Here is a 25,231-nt window from a genome sequence, read left to right as displayed (position 1 = left end):
GAAGCGATGTAGAAATGTCAATAAAATATTGTGTATTTCTTATAAAACGGTGTGTGTGGCTCCTGGGGGCGCGGCGGGGGCTGCTGGAAGGGTCCCGCTCCCCCCCCCTCCTTCCCTGAAGCAATGACACCACGCCAGCAGCAGCAATAAATATCTCTTCTCCAAATATTTACACAGCTTAAATACCCACTGGGGGAAAGGGAATTTTTTTTCTGGGGGGGGGGGAAATCTTTGCTTTGGCCCCACACTGCAGCCCAGCTCCCTGGCTCCTGTAGTGACCCCGCCACCCCGGGTTGCTGGCAGGGACCAAATCTCTGCTCCGGTGCCTCCAGCCCCGAGGGCTCAGCGAGAAGCAGCGGCTCCAGGGGCGCTGGGGGACGAACAGACAAAGCAAGGCAAGCGGGGGGGCTCCACACACACACACACAGGAGGCAGCGGGGTCCCAGGCGGCCCCCCCGGTGCTGCCGCCAGCCTAGGGCGGGTTGCTGAGCTCCTTGATGGCCTGCAGGATCCTCTTCATGTGGCCGACTTTGGTGATGCCCAGGTCCTGGGGGTGGGGGGGATAAAAAAAAAAGGAGCTGAGGGGCTCGAGGGATGCTCCCCGGAGCCGGGTGGGGGGAGAGGAGCGGTACCTTCAGGTCTCTCCTCTCCAGCAGGATCAGCTCGGAGCCCTGGATGTCGTGCCGGATGAAAATGTCTCTGTACTCCCCCAAACCCAGCGCTTCCAGCCACGCAGCCACCTCCTCGGCGCCCCACTTGTCCGCTGGCGGGGAGGAAACCCAGAGAGGTAGAACAGGGGGGCAGGCAGCACCCCCCCGTTCCCCAGGTTGGAGGGGGTTTGGCGCACCCAAACGCCTCCCCTTCGCCAAAACCCCCCAGGGGCTGAGCCTCGCCACAGAGCGAGGTGGCTCTGCAGGGCTACCAGGAGAAAAATCGCCCCCAAAGGGTGCGTTGGTGATGGAAATACAAAAGGGATGCGCCCCAACCCCTTGTGGGGCTGCTGGGGGGGGGTCAGCAGGTAGCCACGGCCCCTCCTCACCCGGCAGCGCGCTGTTGGCCTTCTGCTTCTGCGCCTTGTCCCTCCTGGGCTTGGGGATGTTGAGGCGAAGCTTGAAGCTGCCCTTGTTGGCGCTGCCGCCGCTCTCCTGCAAGAGCTGGGGCTGAGCGCGCTCCTGCAGCCCCCCCGTTATCGCCCACCGCCCCCCCCAGCCCCAATTTCTCAAACCTCCTCCGCAGGGTGGGCGATGGGCACCAGCCAGTGCACGTCCAGCAGCCGCTGCAGCTCCTGGCCCAGCGCGCTCAGGGGGCCCTGCAGCGCCTCCTCCTCCTGGGGCGAGTCCAGCTGCGGGGGACAGGGACCGTCCCCAGCCCCGCTGCCACCAGCCGGGGGGCTCGGGGGGGTCCCCGGCCCCTCACTCACCGCCTTCCCTTCCAGGAACGCCCTGGTCTCGGCGTAGAGCGCCTTGATGCTCAGCACCACCTCCACCGCCGCGTTCCTGCTGAGAAACTGGGACGGAGAGAGGGGCAGCGGGGGGGTGGAAGGTTACAGGGGTGGTGGGCATCGAGTTGGGGGGCGCAACACCCCCCCAGCCCCCTCCTGCTCACCTCGGCGGCGCCGGCAGCCTTGTTGGAGAGCGCCTCGCTCAGCGCCAGGGCGCTGGTGTTGACGGCGTGGGCCAGCTCCTGCTCCACCGCCTTGTGCGCCTTGGCCGCCTCGTGGATCCTGCGGGGAGGGGTCGGGATGGAGCAGGGCTGCCCCCCACCCCAAAAACCACCACCACCACCCCCTCGGCCCCCAGGCTGACCTGGCGATGAGGCTCTCGGCCGCCCGCGAGAGCTGCTGCAGGAGGCTGCTCTCCTCCTCCGTCAGGTACTCCATGGACTGCTGCGAGCTGAGCCGCGGCCGCGCCGCTGCGCGGTAGCTCTCCCCCTTCTGCTTGTCCTCCCAGGACTTGAGGGTGCTCTCAAACGCCTGAAAGTGGAGGCCAGGAGGTTGTCACCGTCCCCACAGAGCCCCGGAGCCCCCCCCCATCAGCGTCCCGGCACGTGAGGCTCACCCGGTCCCTGGTCAGCATCTGGGCTCGGTTCTTGTGCTGGATTTTGATGACGCCGGGGGGCTGGATCCAGGCTTCCCCATCCACCTGCACGGGGACGCCCTCGTCCCCGCGGATGGTGATCTTCACCACGCGGCACTGCGGGGGCGCACGGTGTGGGGCTGGCACGGTGGCAGCGCCGGGCTCGGCGCCCCCAAAAAACCATCATCACCCCTCCAACAGCCCCCCCCTGGCCCTACCTGGGCGATGCGGTGGTGCTGCAGGTTGATGACCCGCGACACGGCCATCTGGATGCTGCCAAAAACGGCCACCACCTCCAGCTTCTTGTCATCGAACGAGGGGGCTCCGAAGTTCTGCGGGGGGGCAGCACAACCAGGTTGGGCTCAGCCTTCCCCCCCCCAGGGCTGACAGAAAGGCACGGCGCACCCCCCCTCTCTCGCACTCACGTTGTCCTCCTTGGTGCCTCCCCAAAAATTGATGCCCCCGGCGTAGCTGGGGATGTTGAGCACGGCGATGCCCTGCAGGCTGGGCAGCGAGATGGGCACCCCGTCGCACTGCCAAGAGAGGGCTGAGCCTATGGGGGGGGCACCACGACACCCCCCATGCCCTCCCCACATCCCCGCGCCACCCCTGGCCCCCCTACCTCCAGCTGCACCCGCTGCTCCAGGTTCTTGTAGGTGCGCTGCAGCAGCTCCTTGGTGCCCAGCACCCCATACCACATCATGTTCTTGGTGCGGCTGCTGCGGGGTGCAGGGGGGGGGCTGAGCGGGGCCGCCAGGCTCCCCCCGCTGCCAACAGCCCCCCCCCTTGACCCACCACCAGCCCCTCCTGGCATCCCCGTGGCCCCTTCCAGCATCCTGGTGCTCCCCCTCTGGCATCCCAGCGGTGCCCTCCAGCATCCCAGTATCCCAGTGGTCCCTCCCGGTGGTTTTTTCCCCGGGGGGTGTGGGGGGGTCGCAGCCAACCTGCACTTCTTGGGGTGCTCGTCCCGCTTGTTGTTGAACTCCAGGGAGATCTTGGCATCCAGCCCGATGCCGAAGTAGTTGTTCATGACGCATTTCTCCGAGAAGTGGCTGAAAGCAGCAGGCACAGCGGGGCTGGCACCGGGACCCGGGGCACAAAACCCGTGGGGAGTCGGCGGGGAGGGGGCCGGCGGGACCCCCCCAGACTCACAGCACGCTGGGCTCCTCGGGGAACTGCAGGCTGCCGAAGGTGTCCGGCCGCTCCAGGAGGATGGACGAGGTGGCGGAGGTCACCGTCTCCCGCCGGGAGCCTGGCCGTGGGGGGGTTGCTGCTGAATGAGCCCATCCCACGGCTCTCCCCGTTGCCCCCCCCCAAAAAAAAAGGCGTGTTGTGTGCCACAGCGGCGCCTTACAGAGCCTCTCCTCCTTGTTGAGCTCCTCCGAGCTGTCCTTCTTGCTGGGGACTGCGCTGGCACGGTAGGCTTGGGTCTGCTTGTTCTGCTCGTCCACAGCTGGGTGCAAACACGGAGCCTGGCAGCGAGCCCAGGGCACCCGCCCCACATCCCAAAAGCTGCTCCCCCATCCCACTGCGTTTGGGACCTCCCCCAGCACCAGAAAAATGCCCCAGAGAAGGAGCAATGCTCCTCCGGGACCCCGCAGCGCTGCTGCCAGGCTGAGGATGCGGTCGGGGAAACTGAGGCACGGACCCCGCGCCGCCCCCACGCCGCCCCCTCACCTTTCTCCGCCTGCTCGATGATCTGCCGCAGGGCCTTCTTCAGGCTGTTGGCCCGCAGCATCAGCTGCTCCTTGGATTTGAAGATGCGGGGCACGGGGCTGGGGTTGAAGCCACTTTTCTCCAGCTCCTTGGCGTCGGCCGGGCCGGCCTGCGGCATCCCCTCGGGGACCACGGCGGCCTGAGCCTCCTCGCTCAGCTCCCGCACCAGCGAGTCCAGCTTCTCGTTCAGCATGGCGCACTGCGGGGCGCCCACAGGCTCACCCCAAATGCTCGGGCACCCCAAATGCCCCCGGGTCACCATACGCTGGTTGGGGCACCCCAAGTGCCTGGGCACCTCGAGAGCTCGGGCACCCCAAGTGTCCGTGCACCCCCGTGGCACGCACGTCTCCGCCAGGTCCCCAGCCCTCCTGGGGCTGTACCCCCAGACACGCACCCCAAATAATTCCCCCCTCCCTCACCTTCCTCGCCATCAGCTCGGCCTCCTGCTTGTTCTCGGTCGCTCTCTTGTACGCCCGGCCGACCTCAGCCACGAAATCATTGACGGTGCCGCAGAGGAACCTGCCCAGAGAAGCAGCATTTGGGAGGGGGAATGGGACCGGCCAGGGCACGGCCTGGTCCTCAGGGGGTGCTCAGCAGCGCTGGGGGGCTCGGCTCCCCCGGCCCCATCACCCCCGTCACCCCCAGCTCCCCCTTACTTGGCCGAGGAGATCACCACCGAGTGCTTGTCCGACTCCAGGATTTTAGCCAGGTGGAAGGCGACGGAGTCAGCGTAGTGGGAGATCTGGGCCTGGCAGGGGACAGCGCGGGCTGGGACACCTGGGGGGGGTGTCCCCGAGCCAGGACACGGCCTCGTCTGAGCACCGTGCCCCCCCCCCTTTTGGCACCGGGACGAGGACACGTTGCCAGGCTGAGCCCCGCCACGCTCACCTCGTGCCGCTGCCTCATTCCCCACATCCCCCCAAGAGCCCCCCGTCCCCAAAGGTGCCCACCTGGATGTTGGAGTCCCCGTCCTCCTCCTCCTTCAGGGCCGCTGGGGACTGCTTGGGGGCCTCGTAGGTCATCACACTCCACCTGCCGAGCAGGGAGACCGCGGATGCCTGCGTCACCCCAGGGCGAAACCCCATCCCGGGGGGGCGAGCCGAGCTCCCCCTACCCTGCACCCCATCCCTCACCGGTCCAGCATCTTGGTGGTGGCCCTCTCCAGCTTCTCCAGGATCTGCAGCAGCTGGGTGTCATCGTCACAGAGGCTGCCCCAGCCCAGCACCCGCGCCAGGTCGTTGCCGGTGCCCAGGGGCAGGACGCCCAGCTGGCACTGCGGGACGGGGACGGGGACGGGGGGCTCAGCCCCTGCGCCCACCCCGAGCACCCTTGGGTGCTGCGGGTGGCGGTCCCCCTGGGGGAAATGAGGACGGGAGCGGTGGTGGTGGGAGGGTGGGAGGGTGGGGGGGGGGGGGGGGGGGCTCACTTGCTTGTGCAGCCCCAGGGCGTCGATTTCGGAGAGCACCCAGCCCACGCTGCCGTCGCCGCCGCACACCAGGATGCGGAAGGTGGAGAACTTCTGGAAGAGGCGCAGCCTGCGGGGAGCAGGAGGGCAGGAGGAGGAGGAGGGAGGGCGCTGGGGGTTGGGGGTCCCGCCGGGCTCCCCGCGGTGCCACCCCCCGCGCCGGCGCTCACCCCAGGTGCGGGCCCCCGTTCATGAGGTCGAAGACCTGGGCCGGGTTGAGGAACTGCTTGAACTTGCGCAGGAATTTGACGCCTTGGTTGTCGCCGCTCTTGGAGTTGACGAAGGCCAGGAGAGGGCTGGAGCAGGTGGAGGGGCAGGTGGCCTTCCAGAAACCTGCAGGGAGCCCGCGGGAGTGAGCCCTGTCCCTGTCCCCAAGGAAGGAGGCACTTCTGGAGCCCCCGACCCCGTGCCTGGCCTGGAGGGTGGCCGGGGGTGGCAGGGGACGGAGGGGAAGAGATGGGGATGGGGGCAAGGATGTGGGAGGGGTAAGGAAGGAGAAGTGGAAGGGGAGGGGGTGGAGATGGGGAAGGGCATGGAGGTGGGAGGAAAATGGGATGGGATGGGGATGGAGAGGGGATGGAGATGGGAAAAGGAACGGGATGGGACACGGATGGGGAAGGGATGGAGATGGAAACGGGGATGGAGATGGGGAACGGGAAGGAATGAGGTTGTGGATGGGAATGGAGACACTGAAGGGGAAGAGGATGTGACAGGGACAGGGACAGGGACAGGCAAGGCTGTGCCAGGCCAGCACAAAGGGCAGAGCCGAGCCTGGTTCCCTCCCCAGCGCTGCCCCCGCGGGCACCCAGTGAGCCACGGAGCCGGCTCCTGTGCCCAGCCCGCCCCTCCGCGGGGGGCAGCAGGGGTGGCACGTGGGGGGCTGCTTTTGGGGGACCACGGGGGGATCCCCATTCCGCCCTGGTGGCACCCGGAGCCCCCCAGGGACCCGCCGCCCCCGGAGGCTGCAGGATCTCGCCCAGCTCTGCCAACCTGGCAGGCGGGTGGGTGCAGATGACGCAGCCGCCCGGGGAGGCTTGGCAGGCAGCATAGTGCTTTTAGAGGAATGAGACAGGGAATGAAATGTGCCCGAGGCGGGAGGATCGATAAAAGCTGGCCCGCAGCCGGCTCGGGGACACCTCGGCCACCCCGGTCCCCGGGCTGGATGGAGGGAACGGGCACGGCTCTGGAGAGGGAGGAGAAGCCGCGTGATGGTTGCCCTGACAGCATCCCGATGAGTAACGAGCAGCAGATGAGCCACCGGCTGAGCGGAGCGGTGGAAATCATTAAAGAACAAGAGAAGAAATATCCGGAGGAGAGGAACAGATTTCGCTCGGCGGAGGCCAGCTGGGCCCCTCCGGAGAAGGGTGCGGGGAGCGGGGAGGGAACGTCTGCGGGTGACGTTCACTCTGGAACCTACTGATGCTGCCCCCCCCCAGCGTGCCGGGAGGCGACGGGCACAGTGCCACCACAGCCCCGTCCCCTGCCCCGCTCACCATCCGAATCGATGCTGTTCAGGGCGGTCGGCGGGATGATGGACACCTTGTACTGGCCCAGGGGGCACCTCTTGCCGAAGAGCTCCTTGCAGGCGCTGTGGACCTGGGGGGCATGGGGACGCTCGCGCTGGGGAACACGACGCCAACGCCGCCAGCCTCAGCTGAGCCCCAGGGGAAGGTTTTTTTTGGGGGGGAGGGACACGGATCCTTACGATGGCTTTGCACCAGAGGCACCTCCAGTCCTGCAGCCTCCGGACGCTGCCGCAGGCGCGGTCGCAGACGGCGCAGCGCGCGCTGACCGGCAGGTTGCCCTCCAGCCACTGGTGGGGCATGGCCACCTGCGGAGAGGGTGCGGGTGTCACCCGCGTGCCACCACGGCGCAGGGGTGTCCCCCCACCTCGGGACAGCCGGCGTCACCTCCCGGCACCCTCACCACCCGGGGGAGGTGGCCGTGCCGCCAGGGCCCCCCCGCGGGCTCACCCCGTCCTCGTCCTCGATGATTTCCGTGCCGATGGAGGCCAGCGTGGTCCACTTGCAGTTGTTGGTGGCCCGGACGGCGCAGCGCTTGTGGGCCTTGAACTTGCACACTTGGGAGGAAGAGGAGGAAGAGTGAGGACGGTCCCCAGCCCCACGGCCGCGGGCATCGCCCCACATCAACCCCCCCCCCGGGTGCTGACCTTCGCAGGAGAGGCCGTGGGAGGTGACCCCCGAGAGGGCTTCACGGCAGACGTTGCAGAAGGTGGGCCTGGCGTGGGAGCAGGCGTACCAGTTGTGCATGCCCGAGAAGTGCTCCATGTTGAACTGCGTGGCCTGCGGGGCACAGCCGGCTCCGTCAGCACCCTCAGGACCCCCCCCTTTGAGCCCCCGGCCTGCCCCCGAGGGACCCCAGCCTCGGGGCTCTCCACCCCACGTGCCCACGGCTGTCCCACCTCGTGGATCTCCCACTTCTGGACGGATTTGAGGGCACCGATCCAGTCCTCCATCTCCTTGCGGTTCTCGGCGCACAGGATGAGCTTCCGGAAAGGCGTGATCACCTGCAGCGAGCCACGGACCCCACACACCCCACCACCCCTTGTAGGGCCACCCCACGGCGAGCCAGCCCCTAGGAACCCCCCCCCCCGATACAGCACATCGGTGCCACCTCCAGCACCAGCAGCGCGGGGAGGGGGGCCCCGCGGAGAGCCCCCGGCCCTCACCGTGAAGCTGTTGTTGATGTTCTTGGTGCTGCTCTCGGCCACGCTGGCGTCGGACAGGTCCACCTCGTCGAAAATCAGGGACTGCAGGGGCAAAGCGCCGCTCGCTGCTGAGCTTGCAGGCTCCAGCCCCCCCCGGGGAGAGCTCGGCGGGGGGCTCGGGAGGCCCCCCCACCGCCTACCTTAGCATCCTTGGCGTAATAAAGCGTCCTGCCCCGCAGCTTGAAGTACCTCCTCTTCCACCTCTGGAAGGAGCTCGTCTGTTTCAGCAGCAGCCCCTCCTTCACGCTCTTCTGCAGGGACCGCAGGGACATCAGCACCCAGGACCCCCCTAGGGGCGCAGGGCGGCCACCGTGGTGATGCCCAAGGGGATGGGGGGGGCATGAGGATGAGCTGGGGGAGCTGGGGGGGCTCCCGATGGCGAGGAGCAGGAGCTCCCGGTGCCAAGGAGCCAGGGGACACCGGGTGGGTGCCAGCGGCCCAGTGCTGGCGCAGCGGGGTCGGCAGCCAGCGCCGCAGCCCGGCTCTGCCTGGCTGGGGGCCAGGCGGGCGGCACGATCCGAACAGGCAGGTGCCAGCGCCGCAGCCTGGAGGCCCCCCGGCCCCCTCCCTGGGCACCAAAAATTCTGGCGACGCAAGGGTTGTGCAGGACGCAAGCAAGCAAGCGCTTTCTCCCCCAAAAAAACCTCCCCGCTCGGAGCAAGAAGCGCCAAGAGGAGGAGGAGGAGGAGGAGGAGGCGGAGAGGGGGGGCTGGGACCCACCAACCTGCATCTCGCGGGCATCGTCCCCGCTCCGGCCCATGGGGCAGGCACCGGCCTCGTTCCCCCCAGAGGCAGCAGGGTCGGGGTGCGAGCCGCGGGCTGCGGTCGGCTGCAAGCCGTTATCGGGCTCTGCAGCGTGCCGGGGCTCTTCCGGGCTCGGCTGCAGCCGCGTGCCCCCCAGGACGGGTCCTGCTGCAAGGGCAGGAGCTCGCCCCTTCCCTCCCCAAACCCCGTGCCGCGGGGACCTTTGCGAGGTTGCGGCCCCAACGCCGGCGCGCAGGAACACGAGGTGGGGGTGGAGGGGCTGCAGGATTGCCGGGGGGTCGGGGCTGCAGCGCGTGCACAACGGAAAGTGTGAGCGAGGCGAGGGCAGCGCGGCTGAGAAACCTCACAAACATCCGGCCGGTGCCACCGGGGCTATCTCCGCCGCCCAGGCGCTGCGCCCTCCCCGCCCGTGCCACCAGGCAGGGCCCGGTCCCCTCGCCACGGCCCCGCTTTGGGGCTTTGGTGGCACCGTGCGGGGGTCTGGGGTGACGGCCGTGCCGGCTGGCCGGTGGGCACGTGGGCTTGGGAGACCCCCGGGGGGGTCCCAAAGCACGCAGGGGCCTCAGGGTATGCAGGGATCTCGGGGCACGCAGGGGGACCCCAAAGCACACATGGGGATCCCGAAGCACAGAGGGGGACCTTGAGTGATGAAGGAGACCTTGCAGCCTGGGAGAGGACCCCGAAGCACAGCGGGGGACCCCAAAGTGTGCCGGGGACAGCTGAGCACGCAGCAGGGACCTCAGAGCATGAAGGAGGACCCCAAGGCCTGCAGAAGACCCCAAGGCATGCAGGGGGTCCCCAAACCATACAGGGGACCTAAGAGCACACAAGGGGTCCCCAATGCGTGCAGTGGACCCCAAAACGTACAGGGGACCTCAGAGCACGCAGGCTGGGCTGGCCCCACGGGTCCTTCCTCACCGCCCTCTTCCAGCGGCCGGGATCTCACCCTCCCTATCGCCCGACACCAGCACCCGACCCCCAGAGGCTGGGGCCCTGCTGGGCACACTCGGGTCCTGCAGGACACCTCCGGCCAGGAACGGGACCACTCGCTGTCGGGGTGCCCCACGGGGGGATGCTGCACACAGGGGGACCCCCCCGGCCCCACCGAGCACCTGCGGCGCACCCCAGCAGCAGGAATTTGGGGCTGGAGGAACGCAACCCCCAAAACCACGGGGGTGCTCACCCCACAGGGACGCTCCCACCCCATGGTCCCCACCGCTGCCCGCAGCCCCCTTTCAGCTCCGGCGCTTGGAACCGGCAGTCCCCGGCCACAGCGAGGAGGAGGAGGAAGAGGAGGAAGAGGAGGAAGAGGGGGCGGCAGCGAGGCCCCCCACCCGTCCTGGGGCCATTCAGCCCGGCAGGGGCACCTGCGCCTGGCAGCTGTCATTGTCACCGAGCACAATGGCCTCGCCGCCTCCGCACCGGGGCTGGCACAAAGCGCCCCGCGGGGCGCCCCGGCAATTACAGCCCGCAGAACGGTGAGCGGGAGGTGTGGGGGTACGGGGGGGGGCGTGACGGATGGAGAGGGACTGGGGTGCTCGGGGGTGGGGGGCAGGATGGCTTTTGGGGCGCACGCTGAGAGAGGAGGACGCAGCGGAGGTGGGGACGGGGTGCGCGCCCTGCCCTGTCCCCGCACCGTGATATGGGGGGGGGTTGGGGAGGGGGGCACGCTCGCCCCCCCAGACAGTGGGGTGGGGGCCCCAAAACTCAGCAGGTGGCTGCAGACCCCAATTGCCAGCAGCGGCCAGGAGCAGAGCTGAGGACACCCCAAAAATAGGTCCCCCCTCTTCGTGACCGAGCCGGGCATCTCTCGGGAACCCTACCACCGGGCTCCCCCTTCTTCATTAACCTCCTGCTTAATTAAGCACCAGCCCCGTGTCTCCGGGGTGCTGCCCCCCCCCCATACGGGTGCACAGAGGCCGCCTCGGCCGGCACACGTGCATCCCGCCCGCTGTCTGCCCCCAGCATCGCCTCCTGCACGGCTCATCGCCGCGCCGGGCAGGATGTGGCCGAGAGGACAGGCGCCGACACCCGGCCTGGGGGACGCGGGGACATTGCCCGGCCCCTCTGGCTTTGGGGCGAGCCCCCCCCCGGCACCCCCAGGCACGGCACAGCGAGGGGCCGGCGGTCCCCGAACGGCACCGAGGGCTCTGAGCCCCCCCCCCCCAAAGCCTGAACCCACGGGTTTGGGCATCCCAAATGTCCCCGCGCCCACGGCAGCGCCCCGTATTTTTGTAGGGCCCTACCCACACGCACGCGCCGCCAACCCCGAGCAAAAGGCTGGGAGGGGAAGGAATAAAAAAAAAATACAAAAATACAAAAAAAAGAAAAGCAAAACCACGAAGCCTGGGGGGTTGTGGCGAGGAAGGGGCAGCGGCTGGGGGGGGGGTCCCCGCGCCCCTCACCTTGCTGCGCATCTGCCCGGAGGTAGACACCTTGCGGATCAGTTTGTGGGTGCTGCCCTCCTGCTCGCCCTCGCTGTCCGACGACTCCTCGCCGCCCGCCTCGGGGGACACGGGGGACAGCTTGTCCGAGTCCAGGGACGACACCGATTCCCGCGCCTGCCGCAGGAACAGGTCCCCGGCCACCACCTTCTCGGCCATCTTCTCTCGCCCCGGGGGGGTTTCAGCCCTGCCGGGGCAAGGAGAACCCAGAAATTGGGGGCGCGGAGCCTCCCCCCCACACACCCCGCCGCGCACACGCCGTGAGCTTTGCCTTTTTTTTTTCTTGCTGTCCCAACTCTTTCTCGCCCTACCTGGCTCCCCCACCGCCCCCCCCCGCTTACCATGGGCCACGGCCACCCCCTGCCCGCGCTGCCCCCACCCATGGGTGCCCTGCCCCAGGGTGCTGCTGGGGACCAGGGGGGGGGCTTTGGGAAGGGATGGGAGCATCCCCAGGGCGCTGTAGGGTGGGACAGGGCGGGGGGCCCCGCATGCAGGGGGTGGGGGGGCACCTACCTGGCAGCACTGCGGGCCGAAGGGAGCGCAGCAGGGCCGGGGAGGGGAGGGGGGCACCCATTTGGGAGCCCCCCCACCTTTCCCCAACCCCCAGCACCGGCGCTGCCTCCTCCCCATGCAGCAACAAGCGTGGGTTGCTCATTTTTTTATTGGGGGGGGGGGGCTGGGGGCGAGCAACCCGGCGGCACCGCATTGCCGTCTCCCCCCCACACACACCCCATGCACAACCCCCCCACGCCACCACCACCCCTTCCCCGAGCGTGTGGCCGCGCATCCCACCCCCCCGCACCCCCCCAAAAAAAAAAAAAAAACCAAAAATAATTAAAAATACCCCTGGGCACGCACCTTTGCAGCCCCGCGCCGCCGCCGCCGCTGCCGGTGCAAGGTCGCTGCGCGCCCCCCCCCCCAGCCCCGTGCGCCCCCCCCCACCCCCTCCCGCCCCCCCCCCCCGGCCTCTGCAAAGCAGCCCCGGCCCTGCCCCTGCGCCGCAAGCCCCAGCCTGCTCCGGCTGCTGCTGCTGCTGCTGCGGCACGGGCGGCCCACGCACGGCCCCGAGCACGCGTGCACGGGGCCGGGTGGTGGTGGTGGAGGTGGTGGTGATGTTGGGGGGGGGGGGGTGGCGGCGGAGAGGGGGGGGGGGGGAGGCGAGCACACGCGCCGCCGCCGTGCACATGCGTGTGCGCGCCGCCCACGTGCGCGCGGGAGCCCCCGCGCGTGTCCGCGGGCGCGCAACCCACGCGTGCGCGGGCACGCCGGGCGCTCCCCCGGCACAGGTGAGCGCACGCACCGCCCCCCCTCCCCTCTTTACCCAACCACCCCCCCCCAGCCCCTTTTTTTTTTTTTTTTTTTTTTTTTTTTTTTTTTTTTTTGGCATCCGCCCACGCGTGCACGGGCGTGCACGGGCACGGGGCGAGCGCGCGCGGCGGCGCCGGGGGCGCGGGCGCGTGCACGCGCGGGGCTGTGCCCACGGACGCGCGCGCGGCGTGGTGGTGGTGGTGGCTGGGGGGGGGGGCGCAAGGAAAGGGGCTTGGCGTGGAGAGCCGCGGGTGGCGAGGTCCCCGCGGTGGGGACGGACGGACAGACGGGCAGACAGACGGACAGGCAGCAGACCCCCCCCCCCGCCCCACGCCTCCCGGGTCCCCGTGACACGCGTGTGCCCCCTCCCCGTGGGAATGCTCGCCGCCACGCGTGTGCGCGCACCCACGCGGGTCCCCCCGTGCGCATCCACGCGTCTCCGCGCTCCCACGCGTGTGCACGGACCCACGCCGGGGGCTCCCCCGCGCACCCCCACGCGTGCACATCCCCTCCCCGTGTCCCCCCCCCCCCCCCCACGCCCCCACCCGCGGGTGCCACCCAGCGGCCGGCCCTGCCCTCGCAGCGCAGGTCCCAGCCCCCTGTGGCTGTGCTGGTGGCACCGGGACCCCCCCACCCCCCCGCCGTGGGGACATTTGGGGACACCAAGTGACAAAGCAGGCGGACACGGCCGGGCCAGTTGTGCAGCTGCTGCTGCTCCTTTAGTGTGTGAAAGGCACGAGGTCACCGTGTGTGTGTCCCCCCTGTGCCCCCCCCTTCCCCGGAGGGCACCCACTCTTTGGTCCTAGCGGTGGCCCCGCGCTCGGGTCCCCAAAATGTCCTTGTCATCCCCCAACCCCCCCCCAAAAAAAAAACAAAAAACACACAAAAAAGGCACCTGCTGCTGCCAGACCCCTGTGCAAAATCAGCGTGGAGGCAGCCGTCTGTCCGGCCGGCAGGGACAGAGGGACGGACGGCGGCGGGGCGGGGGGGGCTAAGTGCTACCTTGGGGACACTGCAGCACTGACGGATTTGGGGACAGGCGCCCCGGTTTGGCCTTGGGGTGGTTTTGTCCCCCCCTCCCCAGCACGGGAAGACGAGGGCTGGGTGCCCCCAGTGCCACCCCCGGTGTCCCCACGGGCCACGGGGACGCGGCGGCGGGGAGCGGGGTCAAGGACGGAGGGAGCGGGGCCATTGTTCCCGACACAATGGGGAGGAAGAGGAGGCTGGGGGCCTGCACATTCCTCTGCCTCTGGACAGACGGACACGGACACGGACAGACGGATGGGGCGTTGGGGGGGGGGGGGGGGGCGTGCGGAGGGTTTAACCCTTTAGGCACCGCGGCATCCATTGGGTTCTAAGGCACGTGGTGGCACGGGCAGAGAGGGGCGACACCCGCGGGCACCCCCCTGCTTCGATAGACCTGCAAAATAAATTAAAAAAAAAAAAAGAAAAAAGAAAAAGAAAAAAAAAACCACAAAAGGCAGCCTGGGAGGGCTGGGCTAGTGCCCCGTGGGTGCCTGGCCGAGGCTCTCGCGCAGGCAGCGCAGCTGCTCCTGGCCCAGCTTGATCTTCTCCTCCAGCTCGCGCTGCTCGGCCGTGAGCGCCGACTTCATCTTGACGAAGTGCCGGTAGTCCTGCAGCTGCTCGGGGGGCAGGTAGCGCGCCACCATGGCGCCCACCGCCTCCTCGCGCCGCCCCACGTGCTCCCGCAGCTCCTTGGCGTCCTCCAGCTGCGCCGCCAGCAGCCGCTGCTTCTCCCGCAGGGCCAGCTGCGAGCAGACAGGGGGTTCGCCGAGCCCCGCCGTGCGCCCGTTCCCCCCTCCCCAAAATTTTTTCCCCTCCCCGGCTGCCCACCTCGTCCTCGGCGGCGGCGTGGGGCCCCAGCCCGCTCAGCGCGTTCTCCACCCGAGCCAGGCGGCCGGAGAGGGACAGCAGCAGGTTGACCACCTTGTCCAGGTCGCCCACGAAGAGCCGGTACTTGTCGAACTCGCCCGGCGTGCAGAGGGCCTGCAGCTGGGCGGCCACCTCCTCGCCCAGCGCCCCGTTGGCGCTGATGTCCTCCTGCAGCCCCCGCTGCGCCTCCCGCAGCACCGCCAGCTTGCGGCTCAGGCTCTCCACCAGCTGCAGCTGCGGGAGGGACGGGGGAGATGCTTTTGGGGGGGGGGACCTGGGGTGCAGTCGCAGCCACCACCCTGGCACGGATGAGCAGCGCAGTCGCCGTCCCCGCGCAGGCAGCCCGCGCTCTCCGCTTGGCACCCCCATCCCCTTCTTCTTACCTTCTTCTCCACCAGCTCGCGATCCACCTCCTCCTCCTCCTCCTCCTCCTCCGAGCTCCCCTCCACCACCTCCGGCAGCTCCTTCCTCTTGCCGAGCAGCTCGGCTTTGCCGTAATACGCCGCGTAGGAGGGGGGGCTGCCGGTGGCCCCGGGGGGCGGCGAGATGGGCTCGAAGCCCTGCCTGCGGGGAGCAAAGTGCTGGGGACACCGCGGTCCCCACGCGATGACCCTCCCCGGGGGGAAGGGGACACGGTGCCACGGTGCCAGCCCTACCTGTCCTGTGGCTCCGGGTGCCAATCCTGCTGGACCCGCTCCCTCCACGCCTGCCGGTCCCCCGCCGCCAGCAGCTCGCCCATGACGGTGGCGGTGGTGACCGGGGGGGCCACCAAGATGCCAGCCAAGGAGCGGTCCCTGCCCACCACGTCCCACAGCAGCTCCTCCGAATTCATGCGGCGGGGCTGGGGGCGGCCCCCCCGGGTGCTCGGCCCCTCAGGGCTGCGGGGACAGGGCCCCCCCTGGGTGGCCGCGGGGCTGGGGACGCGCAGGGGGCACTCGCTGGACCAGCCCCGCTCCCGGCTGCGGGCGAGCCTTTGGGGGGGCTCCTCCTGCTCCCAGGGGTCCTTCGCCATCGGGTGCTCTTCCCTGCTCCTGTGAACGCCCGCAGCATTGGGTGGGGGGCGTCACCTCCACGGGACACGCAGGGAGGGGACGGAGAGAGCTTGGGGACCCCCTTTCCTCCCAGAGACCCGCCGCGTCCCACCCCAGCCAGGCGACGGAGGTGCCAGCCCCCAAAGGAGACGAGACCAAAGCCACCCAAGCCACCCGAGGTCACCAACCTGCAAAGCTCGGCCTCTGGCTCCGGGGTCCCGCGGGGGCGGCCGGGGGGCTCGGCGGCGAGGCTGCGGGAGCGCTGCCGCACGGCTTCGGCGATGCTGCGGGACGGCGCCGTGGCCGCGCCGGGTCCTGAGCCCTCCTTGGGGTGCTGCGACGCCCGGCGCAAGCGGTACTGCTCCCAGTTGGGGGGGGGCGGGCGGGGAGGCGGGGGCCCCTTTTTTTTGGGCAAACCCGGCGGCTCCGCTTTGGCCCGCAGGAGGTCCCTGCGGCCCCGGGGGCTGGCGGGCTCCAGGTTGAGGTGGCTCTCGGAGAAGGCTCGGCCCCGCAGCGGGCGGTGCAGGGGCTCCGGGGGGAGCTCGGGGGAGCGAGGCGGCCGCTCGGCGTCCCACGAGAGGTCGTGCGTGGACGCGGTGCGGTAGCAGGGCGGCCACTCGGGCTCGGCGCTCTCGAAGCACGGGCGGAAGGGGCCGAGCCTCGGGAAGCCCGGCTTGTAGTGGGAGAGCTCGCTGGGGAGAAAAGGGGGCACCCGGCCCCCCCCGGGAAGTCACCCCCTGATCGTGCCCACCCCTCAGCACCCAGCCCGCTTTGCAGGGCGGCAGACGGGGACGCTTGGCACGTCCCCAGAACCACAGCAGCCCGCCCTCCCTCCCTCCTGCTGCTACGGGGCAGGGGTTCCCGTGGGCAGCGTGCACCCCCCGGCCCCAATTTGGGCTCACCCCATGGGCTGGCTGGCCTTCCTGCTGATCGCCGGCGGCTCCCACTCCTCCGGAGCGAATTCCTGCGTGGGGATGCAGAGGCAGCGTGAAGGCAGGATCCAGGCCCCCTGGCCCGGGGCGTGAGTGAGCCGTGACCCCCGAGCGCTCCCCCAAAATCCCAAAAGCGCGGCTCGCTCACCGGCACGAAGGCTTTTCGGGGCGCCCAGCTGTCGCTCTCCTCCCGCGGGGGCCGCGGGGCCGGGCAGCAGCAGTCGGGGCAGCGCGCCCAGGGGTGGCAGCGGTAGGCATGGCCGCGGGGCAGCAGCGCCGGGCACATTTCTCCAGCGCAGTAGTGGCAAGGTTCGTGCAAGCCGGGGCCGCCGTAGGGGTAGGTGCAGCCCCGCAGGTATTCCAGCTCGCCGTGCCTCGGTAGCACCTTGTAGTAGGGCGGCTGCTCCCGGCAGCACTCGCCGTAGGGTCCCGAGACGCGGCGAGCGTCGCGGTGCTCGGCAGCTTGGAAAGCGTCGGGCTCGGGCGGTTTTTGGGGCTTGCCGTGCCGGGTGGGCGCAGGGCGGCTGCTTTCCTCGAAGAAACGGCGCCGGTCGGCGAAGGGCAGGAGGACGGCTTCCTCGCCGCCCTTGTGCTCGCGGGGACTGGGCGAGCGCTGCGGCTGCAGCTTGCGTTCCGGGGACCAGCGCCAGCGGCCTCGGCTCGGCGCCACCCGCTCGGCTTCGGGGACCGGCAGCGACTCCCCCGAGCAGCTCCTGCCGTCCTCGCTGGGCGCGGGGCTCGGCGAGCCCTCGGCCGGCTCCTCCGCCTCCTCCACCGGCTCCTCGCCCCGGGCTTGGGCGCCGGGCCCCCGGCTCTTCTGCAGCTGCGCCTTGCGCCGCTGGATCTCGTTGCGCAGGTTGGTGGCGAAGCGCTCGCTGCGGCGCCGAAAGTGAGACGAGCGATTCGGGGGGCCCCCGGCGCGCCGGCCCCCCGCCCGGCTCTCCTCCGCCAGCCCCTCCGTGCTGGGCGCCGGGCTCAGCCCGCCCTGCCCGCGGTGCTCGGCGTGCAGCGGGGACGTGGTCCAGCGGTGCCCCTCGGGCGCGGGGGACGCCGGGGACGCTCGCCCGCTGCCGGCACTCACTTGGAGAGCCCGGAGCTGGGAGGCCAGGAGCTGCTCGGGCGCGCTGTGCCGGTGGCCTTGGAGGGGGGACAGCAGCGCCGTGTCACCCGCCACCTCCATCCCCGCGTCCGCTCCCCGCTGCATCGCGTTTTCCGGGTAGGGCCGGTCCCCGCCGTCCCCCAGGCAGCGGTCGGGGTGGGAGCTCAGCATGTAATACTGGTCGGCAGAGAGGTGCTCCTTGGGGGGGCACGCCGCCGGCATCCTCCCGCTGGTCGCCTCAGCGTCCTTGTCCCGCTGGCACAGGAAGGTGTCGGAGATCCACCTCCCCTGGGCGTGCAAGGAGGAGGTGGGCACCGATGCGCGGCGCCGATCCGCCCCGCTGCCGGCCGGGGATGCCCGCAGGCTGTCCCTGCGCACGGGGGGCTGGGGGGGCACGGGGTGGCGCGCGGGGTGGCGAGGCTCCGTCCCCTCGGCGCCCGTCTGCAGGTAGCGCCCCTCGGGGGGCTTGCAGGGCCCCTCGGGGCCGGCGTTTTCCTCGGGGCGGAGGGAGAGGGCGCAGTCGGAGGTGTTGGAGCTGGCGGAGAAGGAGCTGTAGGCCGAGTCCCGCTTGCTGTGGTGCTCGACGGGCGAGGGGGTGCCTTCGTAGTACGCCTGCCCAGGCTGATCCAGGCTTTCCATGCTCCCGATGGAGCTGCTGCGGTCCGTGCTGCAGTGCCGGGACAGCGGGTTCCACTGCAGGGACAGCTCGCTGCTGGCAGCGCCACGGTGCCATCAGTGTCCCCGAGGGGGAGCGAGCACCCCCCGACACCCCCCCCCCCCCCTCGGGTTCAGGGCAGCTGAAGGGCTGCCCGGGGGACATAGGGACGTGGGGAATGCGTGGCACCGGGACTCGTCACCTCCTGGCTGGCTCCAGCAGAGCCACCACCCCTTCCTGCCGGCAGCGAGCAGGGCAGCGGCGAACCCGTGGGCGGCTCGGGGCAGACAGGGGACCCCCCCCACACCCCCTAACCCCCAACCACCACCACCACCACCACCCCCCAGCCCCGATTTTCTCACCTGACATCACAGCCCGAGGGCCAGGAGAGGCTGAAGGTGTCGGGGGGGCAGTGCATGGCCGGGGCGTCGGGGCGGATTTCGGCGAGCTTGGCCACGTGCCAGGAATGGGGCCGGAGAACGGGCACGCTCCTCCTTGCCAAGAGCAACAGCGGGAGAGGACAAGAATGGGGAGGAAGCTGGGCCGAGGAACCGGGGCTGAAGTCACTTCCTACGGGGCTTCCTGGCCCCCCCACCCCAGGCCAGAGCCCGCCCGAGGGGGACAGCAATGAAGTCGGGAGGGGTCGGGGGGGGGGCTGCAGGGGGTCCCGGGTGCAGCATATGGGGTCCCCGTCCCCGGGCACGGCCACCGCCTGCTCCCCCGGGGCCCAGCTCAAGTTCAGCCCCCCAGGAGCTTCAGCCACCGGACCCTTCGAAGGGACCCTGGGGACACCTCTGTGCCCCCCTCCCCATGCCCCCAGCCCCTCACAGTGACACCACGCAGAGCCATGGGGCGATGCCACCCCCGGGTGCCCCCAAAATGCCACCCACCGCCCCCAGCATCCCCGGGGCAGGCAGAGCGCGCCCACTCCCCGCTGCTCCCCGGGGCTTGGCGTGAGAGCCGAGGCGCTGGGGAGGGGGGCACGAGGGTCCTTTCCCCCCCCAGCACCCCCAAACTCACCATGGATGAGGCTGCGCCCGGGCAGCGGCGCGGCCCGGGACCCCCCCCTTGCCCCCGGGCGCGGCGGGAGCTGGAGCCCGGCCGCGAGGCAGCCGCCGGAGTGGCTGCAAGGGGGGGGCTCAGGGGGGGCCGGCGCTGCCTCCCCTTCCTTCCCCAGGCGGGCAGGAAGGCAGAGCTCGGCAATACCGCCCAGGGAGGGGGGTGGCGAGCCGGCGGCACCGGGATGGGGACCTCCCCACCCCACCGCGGGGACCAGGAGGGATGCCGGGGCGCGTCCCCACACTACCCGTCAGCCATCCCTGGGGCTGCGGGGGGCAGTTTCCGACCCCCCCCCCTACACACCCGTCTCCCCCCCAGCCCCCCCGGCGGTGCCAACCTGCGGACGATCATCTTGAGGGTGCGGTAGGAGCCCTTGATGAGGATGAGGGCTTCCTGGCGGGACCCGTACAGGGGGGTCCCGCTGATGTTCACCAGCTCGTCGCCCGGCTGCAGCCTCCGGGACAGGGCGGCCTTCCCGCCGTCCTCCACCTGGCAGCGAGACGGGCGTCAGGGGGGCAGCACCCCAAAAGTGTCCCCCAACCCCCCCCCCCAACCCTTCTCCATACCCCAACGGGGCACTGGGGGTGCCTTCACCCCGGGCACCCCGCTGCGGACGCGAGGGATCTGCGGTGTCCGCCCCAGTCACATGAGTTTCTGAGCAAAGAAAGGGCACGGGGAGAGGAGGGGAGAGGAGGGGGGGGGGGGAAAGAAAAATGTCCCGTCCCAGCAGATTCCCCCGCGGGCGCGGGCAGCACAAGGGCTCTTTGTGCCCGGCACCCATGGGGGCTTCCCTGCCAGCCCCGTAAGGATGCTGCCCCAGCTCCCACCCCAGAGTCTGGGGGCAAAACACCCGGCGCAGGGCTTTGCCCCCCCCCAGCTCCGGGAGCTTTCAGCGCGGACCCCAAAGCCACCCGCGGGGTGACACGCCGCCGAGAGGCGCCCACCCTGCCCGTGGGCTCCCCGCCCTGCCCGGCGGAGGAACGAGCTCTGCCCGCAGCACCCGCCTGGGCGGCAGCCAGCCCCACAGCCGGGGGGGCCCCCGCCGCTCCCCGACACCCCCGAGGGCAGGGCTCGGGGCCCCACGGGCGACGCAGCCACCGGGCTGTGGGGTGGGGGTGCCGGCTGTTGGCCGAACCCCGGCGTTCACTCTGGGCCCTAATGGTGGCACCGCAGCCGTACCTGCCCGCAGAGGGTCCGGGACCCTCCGCCAAGCCCACGGCAGGATGGGACCCCAGGCGGAGGCTCGCAGCGGGACCCCCCCTCCCCATCCTTTTTCCGGCATGGGGCCGGGGGCCCCCCTGCGCCGCCAGCACGCACGCACCTCGGCCGGCCGCGGGCGCCCCGGGGGACCCTCGGTGAATGCACAGAGCGCTGGAACAAGCCCCCTTTGTCTGCACAGCACACGAGGCGGCGGCGGCGGGGGCCGGCACCGCAAGGACCCCCCTCCCCTCTCTTTATTCCCAGCAGCGGCAGGACGCATCCCCAGGGCCCCCCCCGGCTCCCCAAGCTCGGGGCCGAGCCGGGCGCGGTGGCAGCTCGCAGCCCCGCGGTGACACCCCCGGGGCGCAGGGCAGGGACCGGAGCCACTTTTCCAGCTCCCCCGGCCAGACCACGCTGCCCGCGTCCCGGAGCAGGGTGGGGAGGGCCCCGGGCGCGCGCTCGGTGCGGGGGGGGGGGGGACACGCGACAAAGTTTTAGGGGGGGGACACTGGGGGCTCGCCCCACGGCTCCCACCGGGGAGATGCTGGTGGCGGGGGGGACATCGCAGCGCCCCGCGCCCTGATGCGAAAGGGACGCGGGGAGAGGGGGGGGACAAGCCCCGTGTTCCCCCCACCCCGGGACGCATCGGGGATGGGGAGGGGGAGGTCCCGCAGCGGGTCGGGGCCCCCCCAGTTCCCATCCCGAGGATGAGATGGGGGCGGCACCGCGGGGACACGGGGGTCGCCCCCCTCCCGGCATCGCCATTCCCGGGGCCGGGCCGGGGGAGGGGGGGGCCGGGGGTGGCCGCCCCCCCGCCAGCCCAACGGATGTGCCGGAGGAATTTCCTCCCGCTCCCGGCGCTCCGCCCCGGGACCCCCCCGCCGCCGCCCCCGGCCCCTTCCTTGCCCCGGGGGGAGCCCCAGGGAAAGGAGGGGGGCAGAAGGGACACGACGCGGACCCCCCCCCCCCCCCCATAAACACACCGCCCCCTCCTCGCTCGCCCCTTACCTTGGAGACGATGAGGGGCTCGCCGTGCTCCAGCCCCCCCCGCAGCGTGAAGCCCCAGGGCGCGCCGCCCTGCAGCTGCACATGCACCAACTGCACGGCCCCGGGCCGGCCCTCGGCCCGCTCCATGGCCGCTACCGCCCCATCCCGGCACGGCTCGGCACGGCTCGGCACGGCGGAGGAAATGACACCCCCCCAACCTCCCCCCGGACCCCCCTTCCCACCGCCCGCCCGCCCGCCCGGCCGGGGCGGAGCGCAGCGCAGCGCAGCCCCGCCCGGCTCGGCTCGGCTCGGCACGGCTCCGACCCGCCCGCAGCCGCTTGGCTCGGCTCGGCACAGCACAGCACGGCTCGGTCCAGCTCAGCCCTGCCCGGTGGCGCAAGGAGCGCTGGCACGGCTCGGCACAGTTTGGCACAGCTCGGGGGTCGGCCCGGCGCGGCTTGGCTTGGCGCGCCGCGAGGGGCGCAGGCTTTTTGGCACGGTTCGGCTCGGCGCGGCGTGGGCTGGCACGGCTCGGCTCGGAGCCCGCGAGGGGCCCACTCGTGGGCCAGCCGTCACCACGCCCGGGAGGGGAGCGGGTGACGCGAGGCCGCCGTCTGGTCCCCACCCTGTCCCTCAGGACGTCCCCCCGCGTCCCCCCGGCAGCCCTGACTCATCGCCTCCTGCCCAAAACTGCGGCGCCGGGAGCTCTGCGCTGTCCCCACGCCACCAGGACGTGGGAGTCCCCCCTGCACAGACCCCCCTGCCACCCTTCCAGCTGTCCCCAGTGTCCCTGTGCCACCGCTGGTGGTCCCCATGCAGTGTCCCCCCCCCCAAACCCAAGATCTCTCCGTCCCGCCACCGGCACGGTGACAACAGGCACAGCACAGGTGCCACCAGCCTGCGTTGTCCTGCTGGGATCTGGGTCACCGTGTCCGTGTGTGCCACCACCCCTGAACTTGGTGCCACCACCCCCAGGCTCAGTGCCACCACCCCCCAGGCTCGGTGTCCCCCATCCCACGTCCCGGCAGGGGAAACGTGATGGGCACGATGCTCCCTCCCCCCCAGCGTGACCCCAGGAGGAGCCTCCCCAGCCAGCAGCCGGCCCTGGGGAGCTCCTGCCCCTTTAAGCCCTAATTGGGACCATGCCTTTAAAATGCCCCATGGGCCCCCAGTCCTCTCACCCTGCTGGACCAGGCTGGTGAGGAGCAGGTGGGCTGAGCAAGCTGGTCCTCCCCACCCACCCCGCCTCACCCCTCTCCCTTTTGCCCCCTCCCCGGCACTTTTAAACCCCCTCCTTCTTTAGCCAGGCTCCTGTCCAGCTGGCTTTGCCCCCCCTGTTTTGGGGGACTGGGTTTTAGTCCTGATCTTGCACTCCTTTTTGCAGAGCCCCCCCTTCTTTTTTTCTCTTTGTGCCCAGCCGAAGCAGTCGGCATGGGCGCCGCGGTGTGACAGCACCCTGGGACCTCCTTCTGCTGGTGCCCGTGCCCAGCTTTGCCCTTTTTTCTTTCTTTTTTTTTCTGGGGGGACACACAAAGCATGACCGCAGGCCTCCCTTAATCCTGCTGCCGCCTCACCCCCTGTTGCCCACCATGGCTTCGCTCCGTCCCTTCACCACCGCCCTCCTCCTCCTCCTCCTCCTCCTCGCCGTGCCGCTCTCCCAGGCTGCCAGCCAGCCCCCTCCGTTGCCCCTCTTGCAAGCGCTGCGGGCGCAAGCACCGGGCAGCTGGAGCTGGCGGGGGGGCCCTGCGAGCGGGCCCCCCCTGCGGTACATGCTGGAGCTGTACCGGCGTGCCGCCAACCGCGAGGGCCGGCCACGGCGCGGCCGCAGCCCAGGCACCAACACCGTCCGCTTGGTGCGGGCAGCTTCCCACGGGGGACAGCCCTGGGCAGGTAAGGTGACGTCCCCGGGGGAGGTTCTGGGGTGGTTTTGAGCCTGGGGGGCTCTGCTTGGGGTCCTCAGCGTGCCGGCATCTGGCCACGGGGTCCCCATGGGTTTGGGGGCGCTGCGTTTTGTTGGGGTCCTCGTTGTGTGCTGGGGAGCGCTCGGCTGTGGGGTTGGTGTGGGGCTGAGGGCAATATGGGGTTGGTGTTGGTTTGGGGGGGCGATGTGGGGTTGGCGTTGGTTTGGGGATGTTTTGGGCAAGAGCATTGCTTGGAACTCAACCTGTGGGTGCTCCCCATCCTCCTGTCACCACACCAGGGCGTGGTGACGCTGGTACCAGGGTTGGGACCCATCCAGGTGGGACCCATCCCCGATGACCTCTTCTGAGGGTCCCGATGTGAACGCAGACCCCACCCCGGCTGCGGTGGGGTGGGAGGCGGCGATGCCACGAGCGCGGCCACCCCGTCCAGGCGGTCCCTGATGGCTTCATCCTGCAGGTCGCTGGTACGTGCAGCCCCTCACCTACCGCCTGGGCGGCCAACCCCAAGCCGAGCACCTTCTCCGCGCCACCGTGGTCTACCCGCAGAGCCTGCCGCTGCCCCGTGGCCGGCTCCTGTGCGCCCTGGAGCTGGTGGCCACCGCTGAAGCCCCCCCGGTGCTGCTCAGCCCCACCACCGCCCCACCGCGTCGCGGCTGGACCGAAGCGGACGTCACCCCCTACTTGTCCCCGGGGAACGGCAGCGCCGAGGGGACGCTGACCTTGCGGCACGTCTGCGTGCGAGCCGGCCGCGCCGCCGCCCCGCCAGCCCCACCGTCCCCCGCGGACCCCTTCCTCCTCCTCTTCCTCAACGACACTCGCAGCGGGACGCTGCCGGAGCCGCGACGGAGCCGGCGCGAGGCGGGGATGTTGCTCCACGACCTGCCCGGCTACCTGCGGGAAGCCGGAGGAGAGAAAAATGACTGCTCCCTGCGCTCCTTCCCCGTCAGCTTCGCCCAGCTGGGTTGGGACCACTGGATCATCGCGCCCCACCGCTACAACCCGCGCTACTGCAAGGGCGCCTGCCCGCGGCTCCTCCGCGACGGCTACCACGCGCCCAACCACGCCGTGGTGCAGAACTTGGTCCACCAGCTGGTGGACGCCACCGTCCCCCGGCCCTCCTGCGTCCCCTACCGCTACAGCCCCATCAGCGTCCTGATGATCCAGCACGACGGGGGCATCCTCTACAAGGAGTACGAGAACATGATCGCAGAGTCCTGCACCTGCCGGTAACCCACACGCCCGGAGCTGGATTTTTTTTTTGGTGGTGTTTTTCTTTTTTTTTTCTTTATTTTCCTTGGGAGGGGTTCGTCTCCGCCCTGGCGCGATGCTTTGCGGGAAAAGTTTTACAAGTTTTATGGAAGAGAGAAAAAAAAAAAAAAGGAAACACAAAACGTAGGTTTTTAAAGGCGGGAACCTGCCCCACAGCATCCCTCCGTCCCGCAGCCGCTGCCTGTTTTGGGGACTGGAGCACGAAGCTGGTGGAGAGGGGTGTCCCCGTGCTGCCACCCCACGCCGGCAGCACCCACGGGACTCCGTCCTGCGCACCCCAAGCCGTCTTGTCCCAGCTCTGGGAATTTTGGGGGGCTCCCCCCCCTCGCAGCCCCCCTGGCTTTGCTCGGGGTGGCTATGGAAACTGGTGGGACACGGACACGGCGGTGCCACCTCTGTCGCGGTCTCCCTTTGCTGTCCCGCGTGGGCTGGGCTCTGCTCCGGGTCTGTCCCTGTCTCTGGAGGTGCCGGTGCCCCCACCCCCCCAGGCCCACTCAGCCTGGCTTTCCTCTATTTATTGCTGACTGTAATTAAATAAACTGCTGGATTTTGCTAAAGACCATCTTGGTGCCTTCTTTGCTCCGTGCCTGGTGTGCTGCTGCTCTCTGGAGGGGTGCTCCAAGCCCCCCCGACCCCCTGATGTGGGTGGTGTGTCCCTTGTCCCCATGTCTGGGTGGCAGCAG

At 70.2% G+C, this 25,231-nt stretch overlaps 3 protein-coding genes across 4 annotated transcripts; 1 reads left to right on the top strand and 2 right to left on the bottom strand.

Annotated features, from left to right (window-relative positions):
• Window positions 1-142: 142 nt before the first annotated feature.
• On the bottom strand, window positions 143-11,373 carry DGKK (diacylglycerol kinase kappa). Its single transcript, XM_032196560.1, has 28 exons — window positions 11,155-11,373; window positions 8,125-8,235; window positions 7,946-8,026; window positions 7,679-7,783; window positions 7,427-7,559; window positions 7,230-7,336; window positions 6,962-7,087; window positions 6,750-6,852; window positions 5,427-5,589; window positions 5,218-5,326; window positions 4,925-5,064; window positions 4,742-4,823; window positions 4,448-4,539; window positions 4,211-4,310; window positions 3,753-3,990; window positions 3,430-3,528; window positions 3,228-3,327; window positions 3,020-3,127; window positions 2,698-2,794; window positions 2,501-2,608; window positions 2,294-2,407; window positions 2,058-2,192; window positions 1,806-1,972; window positions 1,606-1,723; window positions 1,226-1,507; window positions 1,040-1,145; window positions 633-763; window positions 143-547 (listed from the first exon to the last, which is right to left on the bottom strand). Exons 1-28 carry the CDS (start codon window positions 11,350-11,352, stop codon window positions 473-475), a joined length of 3,528 nt encoding a protein of 1,175 aa, XP_032052451.1. The 5' UTR covers window positions 11,353-11,373; the 3' UTR covers window positions 143-472.
• Window positions 11,374-13,986: 2,613 nt separating this feature from the next.
• SHROOM4 (shroom family member 4) lies at window positions 13,987-21,514 on the bottom strand. Of its 2 annotated transcripts, none has more exons than XM_032195993.1 (10): window positions 21,379-21,514; window positions 19,508-19,659; window positions 18,474-18,605; window positions 16,506-18,168; window positions 16,328-16,389; window positions 15,614-16,117; window positions 15,051-15,425; window positions 14,778-14,958; window positions 14,356-14,628; window positions 13,987-14,270 (listed from the first exon to the last, which is right to left on the bottom strand). In XM_032195993.1, exons 1-10 carry the CDS (start codon window positions 21,502-21,504, stop codon window positions 14,001-14,003), a joined length of 3,738 nt encoding a protein of 1,245 aa, XP_032051884.1. In that variant the 5' UTR covers window positions 21,505-21,514; the 3' UTR covers window positions 13,987-14,000. The 2 variants fall into 2 exon arrangements, with proteins under 2 accessions (XP_032051884.1, XP_032051885.1); XM_032195994.1 differs by having other exon boundaries at window positions 16,506-18,165.
• Window positions 21,515-22,660: 1,146 nt separating this feature from the next.
• BMP15 (bone morphogenetic protein 15) lies at window positions 22,661-24,509 on the top strand. The gene is made up of 2 exons (XM_032196566.1): window positions 22,661-23,247; window positions 23,737-24,509. The coding sequence occupies exons 1-2, from the start codon at window positions 22,947-22,949 to the stop codon at window positions 24,507-24,509; spliced, it is 1,074 nt and encodes a 357-aa protein (XP_032052457.1). The 5' UTR covers window positions 22,661-22,946.
• The last annotated feature ends 722 nt before the right edge of the window (window positions 24,510-25,231 follow it).

The sequence above is a fragment of the Aythya fuligula genome, chromosome 13 (assembly GCF_009819795.1).
Source record: "Aythya fuligula isolate bAytFul2 chromosome 13, bAytFul2.pri, whole genome shotgun sequence".
Lineage (NCBI taxonomy): Eukaryota > Metazoa > Chordata > Aves > Anseriformes > Anatidae > Aythya > Aythya fuligula.
The sequence above is the reverse complement of the archived record's forward strand: the minus strand, read 5'-3'. Positions and strand labels throughout refer to the sequence as shown.